The 8,769-nt window shown below is 22.3% G+C and overlaps 1 protein-coding gene across 2 annotated transcripts in view; it reads left to right on the plus strand.

The window, feature by feature from the left end:
• LOC117178058 (protein dopey-1 homolog) overlaps positions 1 to 8,769 on the plus strand; it is a 178,781-nt gene that overhangs the window by 5,882 nt on the left and 164,130 nt on the right. For both annotated transcript variants that reach the window (XM_033369267.1, XM_033369268.1), the window contains exon 2: positions 5,926 to 6,203. In XM_033369267.1, the coding sequence (XP_033225158.1) occupies positions 5,926 to 6,203 (278 nt within the window). The remainder of the gene's footprint in view (positions 1 to 5,925; positions 6,204 to 8,769) is intronic.

Below are 8,769 nucleotides of genomic sequence, written 5' to 3' on the forward strand. Positions count from 1 at the left end.
TATTTAATTCTTTATTGTAAGTTGTAAACTAGTTAAAAGCCTTTTTTGTTTTCAATAACAAATAAACATTACAATTTTTTATTTAATTAATTTTTTACTTCAAAAAGTCAATCAGAGAAAACAATTTTAATATATTGAACAATTTAAAATGATTTCCTAAAATCTCGAAAAAATGTAGAAGATTTTAAAGAACAATTTTTTAGTTTTGCAAAACTGCAACATTTTAGGAAAAACTCGAATACGTTTAAGAGATATTTAAAAGGTTTGAAAAAATCCAAAAATAATTTTAAACTTAACAAAAGATTTCAACAGATTTAAAACAAGTTGTAGATTTTTTTTAATTTCATATAAAAAGTTTAGAAGCTTTTTAAGATTTTTGAAAAGTTTCATTAGAATAAATAATGTTTCTTAAGATTTCGGAGCAAATTTTAAATTATTTAATTTTTTTTATTTTAAGATAATATTGAAAAAGATTTCAAAACTTTCCAAAAGATTTCGAAAATTGTCAGAACAGAACCTTGAATATTTCATGGCAATTTCTTTAATTTTTGTAGAATTTTATGGAAAATTTTAATAATTGTAAAGATATTTAGCAGTTTTTAAAAAATTCAAAAATAATTTAAATTTTGAAAATATCTCACGACAATGCAACATTTTTGATGATTTTTCAATTAAAAGCATTTCAATTTTAATATTTTCACATTTAATGCGCTAATAGTTACAGAATTTTTAAACAGTAGCGTGTCAAATTGAATAATATTGATTTTAATTTTTCAAAATGATAAAATTCGAAATAGAATGCGATTAATTTTCAAAAATCAATTTTCAGCACAAAAAAATGAAAACTATTTCCTGTGGCCATGCAATAAATTATTAAATTCTGTATTGTAAGTTATAAACTATTTAAAAGCCTTTTTTGTTTTCAATAACAAATAAAAATTAACATTTTTTTTTAATTACTAAGAGCTGTAGACTATAATAAATGTTTAATTGAAATAATTTTAAAGGAATATTCAACCACGAAAAGCGTAGGTGAAGATACATTTAAAAAATATTTATGATAATTTTATTGTAGAAAAATTAAATTGAAACTTAAATTTTTACGTAATATTTCATCATACCTTTCCATAAAAAAGTAGAAGTAATATAGTTATTATTGTTTCAGAGGATTTATTTATTTTTCCGCTATAAAATAAGAGTTTATCTGTAGTTGAAATTTTTTTCTGTGCCTTTGTATTCTTACTTTACGTAAAGCATAACATTATTTTTACGTAAACGCCTCTGAGTTTTAAGATTTGTAACTTTGTGAAATAAAAAGTATTAGAGTATGTTTTTGCAAATGAAAATTGTCTTAAAGTGACTATAAATACTTACTTTTTTTTTCTTATTTATTTATCTATTTATTACTTATTTTTCCACATTTAAAAGAGGTTGGATTGTAAACTTTCATTTTTTGAAAATAGCTCTAAATTAAAAATGTTTTTTATTTTTAAAAAATCAAATAAACAGGGGTTGCAGAATTTGACTACCTTTCAATTGACGAAAAAATTCTAGCATAGGAAATCTTTCAGTTTCCTATAAGTTTAATTTTTAAATGGGTACTCAAATTTAAAATAATTCAGGTTTTGTGTCAGTTGTTCAATCATTTTTTTGATTGAAAAATCACATTTTCTGTTTAAGAAATTAACTATTTGGTTGAAAATTGAACTATTAGGTTTAAAATTAATTCATTTTGTTAAAAATGTGTCCTTTTATGTAGAAAGTTAATTTTTTGGTCAAACATTTTAACTGGTGGAAAATTAATCTGTTTTAGTTGAGAATTTTAGTATTTTTTTAAAACTGGTTTTTAAAAATATTTTTGTATTCAATTAAAAAATTGGTTTCAATTTAAAATTAAAATAATGTATACCAAACAAAATTTTTAATTAAAATTAATTTTTTTAAATTAAATTAAAATTAAATTCAAACATTTGGTTAAAAATGCATGCATTTTTTTGATAATTTGTCTCTTTTAGTAGGAAATTAATTTTCTTGGTTGAAAAATTAATTATTTTGTTGAAAGTTTATTTATTTCCTTCAAATTTTCTCTTTTTAATGGCAAATAATTTGTTGTTCAAATTCAATTGTTTGGTAGAAAATTAATCTGATTTAATTGAGGATTCAAGTATTTGTTTGAAAGTCGTTTTTTTTTTTAAATTCAATTGCTTTTAATTTATAATTAGTATTTTTTTGTTGAAAATTTGTGATTTTTTGGTAAAAAAGTTAGTCTTCTTTGTTGAAAATTTAATCATCTGTTAAAACATGTTGTTATTTTGATAGGAATTTGCATGTTTTAGGAGAAAATTAGTTTTCTTGGTTAAAGATTGATCGTTTTCGTTGAAATTTCAATTGTTTTGTTAAAAATTCTACTGTTTTGAAAAAATCTTGACTTTTCATTTAGAAAATTCAAGATTTTGGATGACATTTTTTTTCTTTATTGACTGAAATGTCTGTTTTGATTAATTTATTATATTTATTAATTAATTTGGATTCAATTATTTTGTTGAAAACTCGTTTTTTTCATATTTAATTGCTTGTAATTAAAAATTTAAATATTTTTTTGTTAAAAAAGCAACTATTACATTTTTATCTTTCTAGTAAAAAATTAATCTTCTTGTTTGAAAATTACTTTTCCTTTTTTAAGCTTTATCATTTTGGTTCAAAAATGAACTGTTTTCTAGAAAATGTGCCTTTTTTTTGAAAAATCTAAATTTTGAATGACATTCTTTTTCATTATTGACTGTAAAATCTGTTTTGATTGAGGATTCAACTATTTTGTTGGAAATTCGTCTTTTTGGGTTCAGTTCAACTGTTTTTTTATTTGAAATTGAAAACTTTTCTGGGTTAAAATATAAACTATTACATTGTTTATCAAAAATTCATTCTTTTGTTGTTGAAAAATTGTCAATTTTGTTGAAAATTCAATTACCTGGTTGAAAGTTGAACTGCTGTAATCAAATTTTCAGAATTTTAAAACATATTCCTACTCCAGTGAAATAAATAATACATTACCTATTCAGTGAAGCCTTAAATTTAATTTATCGAATATGCAGTATGCAACAATGAATTCATTGTTACGTAAATCGTATTTCTATCAAGAACGTGTCAATCAATTCTTCTTATTGATAACAATCTGTGATTGAACAAAGACGTGATATCCTACATAAGTAGTATTAGTTTAGCATAATTTGATTTATTATCTAATATTTTATTCCAATAATTATTATCAATTATTATTGATTATTTTCGAAGTTTAGGGCCTAAAATATTGCTCAGTCTGACACACTTTTTGTAGTTCGAAATCAAAAGATGGGCAGTGGGAAATTAACTTTATTTTTTAAATAAAATTTCTAGTTTTCTAATATTATTGAAATATAGAAAATGAATTTTAATGTTTTTAAGCCGTTGTTCTTCAGTTTGAAAATGATTGAAATTCCTGTTTATTTATCGCAGGCTTTACAGTCTTTCCCCTACCCCATTTCTCGCTTTCCACTAAAATTTTTTGGTTGAGAAGTTTTTTTTATTCGTTACTAATTTTCTTATTTTGTTGAAAATTCAACAATTTTGTTTAAAAATTATCCTGTTTGGTAGAAAATTCAACTATTTGATTCAAAATTTATATTTTTGTTTATAAATTCAACTTTTTTGTATAAAATTGGTGTTTTTGGGTTTTAAATTATTGACGTTTCTTTAGTTGAAGTATCGACCATTTCGTTTAAAATGAAGTTCTTTTTAAATTTAAATGTTTAGTAGAAAATACGTGTTTTTGGCTCTTAAAGTTCAAGGATTAGGTTACAATTTTTTCATTCTTGACTGAAAAATCTTTCTTGGTTGAAAATTAAACTACTTGATTAAACATTTATTATTGTACGTACGTCAAAATTTATTTATTGGGACAAAAATCTAACTATTTGGTGAAAAATTCATATTTTTCAGGTTACAAATTCAACTGTTTCGTGCAAAATACGTCTTTTTGACATCTTGACATATATACTATTACATTTTTCTTTAAAAAATTCCGTTTTTTTTTTTGGTTGAAAATCCGAATAAAGTTTAACTGCTTTTTTATAAAATTATTATTCTTTGGTTCAATATTTATTATTATAGTTTTATGTTCGTTTATGTGTTTGAAAATATAACTGTTTTGTTGAAAACTCGCTTTTTTGGTTAAATACAATTTTTTAACTAAGAATTTAACTATTCCATTTTTTGTTGAAAATTGTACTTTTGTAGTTAAAAAATTAACTAGTATTTGATTGAAAATTCAACTATTTGGTTGAATTTTCTTTTTTTTAATCAATACTTTTTCTTAGTTGAAAATGCAACTTTTTTCTTATTAATTTATACAAAATTAAGCTCTTTGCTTTATATTGTAATTATTTGGTTGAAAACTCGCCTTTTTAAAATAATTTTTTAATTGGAAATTTAACTATTCCATTTTCTGTTGAAAATTGTTTTTAATTAAACAGTTTTGTTGGATTGTTTTTTCTGGAATGAAAAACGTTTTTTAGTTGAAAATTTAACTAGTTTCTTGTAAAATTAGTTCTTTTGAATTAAAAATTCATCTCTTTTGCAACAAATTTGATCTTTGTTGATTAAAAATGCAACTGTTTAAATGAAAGTTAAACTCTTTGTTAAATTTTTTTAAAAAGTTTCATTATTGTAATTCAAAATTCATCGATTTTGTTGAAAATGTAACTTTTTTGTTGTAAAAATCGATTTTTTTGTTATTTTTTTTTAACTTCAAATTCAATTACACCATTTTCTGTTGAAATTTTTTTTTATTTGAAAATTAAGTTTTTTTGTTGCAAAGTTATATCTTCGAGTTGAAAAACAATAAAAACAATTTAACTTTTTATTGTTTTTGCTTGAAAATTAAAAAAAAATCTTTTATGGCAAATCTTTCTTTGTTGAAAATTTAACTCATGTCATGAAAATTAGTCCATTTGTATTAAAAATTGATCTCTTATGGAAGAAATTTTATCGTTTTTGGTTAAAAATGTGACTGCTTGGTTAAAAATTGAACTACATTGTAAAAATATATTTTTTTATTCTAGATGTATTGTTATAATTTAAATTAATCTGGTTGTAACGTAACTATTTTCTGAAAAACTTGCTTTTTTGTTTGAAAATAATTTTTAAACTAAAAATTCAACTTTTAGGTCGAAAATTAACTTTTTGGTTGAAAAGCCATATTTTGAGGTTGAAAATTCAAACTTTTTTTTTATATTCGTCTTTTTGTCGACAATAAAAAAATATTCTAAGTTGAAAATTTAACTCTTTCGTTGAAAATGAGTTTTTTGGATTAAAAATTCGTCTCTTTTGTTAGAAATTTAATCCTTGTTGGTTCAAAATTCAATTATTTGGATTAAAATTAATCTGTTTTTGTTAAGGCTTCTACTTTTTTGTCGAAAATTCGCTTTTTTGTGTTAAATTTAACCAGGTTTTGCTTTACAGTTCTATTTCTGTTTGAGAATTGATCTTTTTTAGTTAAAAACTCAACTACTTTGTTACAAATGCATGTATTTGTTGAAAAATTGGTCTTTTTTGGTAGAAATTAATCTTCTTGGTTGAAAATGTATCATTTCGGTTGAAAGTTCAATTATTTATTTAAAAATTAATCTACTTATGTTTTGAATGCAATATTTTTACCTGAAATCTTACGAATTTAAAGCCACTTAAATTGAATTCAATATATTTATTATTATGAAAGTTTATCATTTTTAATATTTCAGGCCCTCTCAAAGTTATGAAGATTTAATTTGTTTGTTATCGACTTAAAATATTAAAAATCTTCTAGTATAGAAAATAAAAATAAATTTTACAAGGAATCTCATAATAATATAATATTATATATATAATAAAATTAATTGATTTTGTTCGCAGCTATGTATCAAACGTGGACAAGGCACTGAAGAGTTTCGAGTACACAAGCGAATGGGCAGATTTAATATCAGCCCTCGGAAAACTCAACAAGGTGCTGCTAAGTCACATGAAATTTCCTGTTATCCCAAGAAGAATAAAAATATCGAAGAGACTGGCACAATGTATGCACCCCGCTTTGCCCTCTGGAGTGCACCTCAAGGCTTTGGACACCTACGACATTATTTTTAAATGCATGGGAACGAATAGACTCAGCCATGAACTTTTCATTTACAGTGCTGGTAAGTTATAATTATTACAAAGACGATTATTACTTATCATATTATTATTATTATTTTTTTAATAAAAAAAGTATTATTTTATTTTTGGCTGAGATGTCATCTCTATCAGCTAAAAATTTACTATTAGGTTGAAAATTCACCTCTTTTGTTAACAAGTTTTTCTCTTTCGGGACAAAAATTCAACGACTTTGTTAAAAGTTCATTTTATTAGTTGAAGATTTAACTATTTTCTTTAAAATAGTTTTTTTTTTCTTGGAAAATAATTTTTTCATCTAAAAATTTAGTTGTTAGTTTTTTTAAACAAAATGTATCTCTTTGATTCAAAATTCGATTATTTTGTTGAATTTTGTTTGATAAAAATAAATGTTTTCAACTCAAATTTTGTCTAAAAATTGATCGTTTTTAGTTAAAAATTCAACTATTAAATTTTTCAACGAAAATTTATCCTTTTTGGTTGTAGATTCAACTACTTGGTTGAAACTTAAACTACATTGTTAAAAATTCATTTTATTGTTTCAAAGTCTATCCATTTTTTTTTAATTCGTTGTTTTTTGTGTGATGAAAATTGATTGTTATTTTTAGTTGAAAATTAATGTTTTTTGTTTAAATTTTGTCCTTTTTGGCAGAAAATTGTTCTGCTTGGCGAAAAATACAACTATTTGATTGAAAGTTGAATTAACTTTGTTGGATTATTTTTTATTTAAAACGCAACTATTTGGTTAAAAATTCCTTTTATTTTAATAGAAATTAATTTTCCCAACACAAATTTATTCTGAAAACGGATCATTTTAAGTTAAAAATTCAACTATTAATTTTTTTTATTGAGAATTAATTTTTTTTATTAAAGGTTTAATTAATTAGTTACAATTTAAACTGCTTTTTTACAAATTTATTTTATTATTTCAAAATTTAACTACTTTTTGAAAATTCATTTTTTTTTTAGTTGAAAATTTAACAATTCCATTTTTGGGTGAAAATTTATCGTTTTTCGATTAAAATGCATGTATTTTTTTTTTAATTTTATCCTTTTTGGTAAAAAAATTTTTTTTTTTTGACAAGAAATTCAACTTTTTGGTTGAAAGTTGAACTATTTTATTTAAAACTTATTTCATTAGTTAAACATTCATCTCTTTAGTTGAAAATTCAACTGTTTTGTTAAAAAGTCATCTTTTTGGGTCAAAGATTCAACTACTTTGTTAGAAATTCGTTTTTTTTAGTTGATGATTTCAATGTAGAAAATATAAAATATTGAAATTTTATCTTTTTTTTGGTAGAAAATTATTCTTGGTTTAAAATTCAACAAATACTTGGTTGAAAGTTGAACTGCTTTGTTAAAAATTCAATTCATTAGTGGATTATTTATATCTTTGGTTCAAAACTCAACTGTTTTGTTAAAAATTCTTTTTTTTTTTAATTAAAAATGAATTTTCTCAACAAAAATTGAGTTTGAAAACTGATCATTTTTAATTAAAAATTCAACTATTAATTTTTTTATTGAGTATTCAATTTTTTAGGATTTAATTAATTGATTGCAATTTAAACTGCTCTGTTAAACATTCATTTTATTGGTTCAAAATTTAACATTTTTTTCATTTATTTTTTCTTAGCTGAAAATTTAACTACTATTCCATTTTTTGGTAAAAATTGATTGTTTTTTGTTGAAAATTCATTTTATTTGTTTAAATTTCGTACTTTTCGGTTTCATTCGCAGAAATTTCATCTCTTTGGTTTAAAATTCAACTATTTCGTCGAAAATTAATTTTGAATTTTGTTGCAAATCAATTTCTGAAACTGAAAATTTAATAATTACATTTTTGGTTTAAAATTAATCGTTCATAACTGAAAATACAACAATTTAAATTTAATTGGGAATTCATCTTTTTTGTCTGAAGCTTCAAATTCTTGGTTAAAAGTTGAACTACTTTGTTAAAAGCTTATTTCATTAGTTGAAAATTCATCTCTTTGATTTAAAATTTCATTATTTTGTCAAATTTTTTTGTTTTTGTTGCAAATCCATTATTTAAAATAAAGATATAACTATTGTATTAAGAAGTCACTTAATTTTTTAAATAATAATTTATTTATAAATTTTATATTTTTACATTTAATTATAACCATAATATTTTAATAAATTTTGGTCAAATTTTTAGAATTGTTTGTCAAAGATTCAATTGCTCTGTTGAAAGTGTATCGATTTTGTTAAAAATTCATTTTTTTGTTAAAAGATTTAACTATTTTTTTTTAAATCTCGTTTTTTTTTGCTGAAAATTAACCCTTAAACGGCCAAAACGCCACTACCGGTACACTGCTTTTCAACGGCCAATAACTAAGACTATTCGACACTAGAAAAAATTGAGACACATATATTATTATTGCTTAAGATCTCCTCTTTCCGACGGTGCCAATGAAATTCCTCAAAAAATTTATTTATTATCCCAAAATGCAGTTTAAACAAGAAAAAACCTGATTTTTCGTGCCTATTTTTTTTGTGAACCATTTTCCAAAGCTTTTCGAGTCTGTAATTAACCTGGAATCTCACTAATGGGTGGAATAAATGTCTAAACTT

The sequence above is a fragment of the Belonocnema kinseyi genome, chromosome 8 (assembly GCF_010883055.1).
Source record: "Belonocnema kinseyi isolate 2016_QV_RU_SX_M_011 chromosome 8, B_treatae_v1, whole genome shotgun sequence".
Taxonomy (NCBI): domain Eukaryota; kingdom Metazoa; phylum Arthropoda; class Insecta; order Hymenoptera; family Cynipidae; genus Belonocnema; species Belonocnema kinseyi.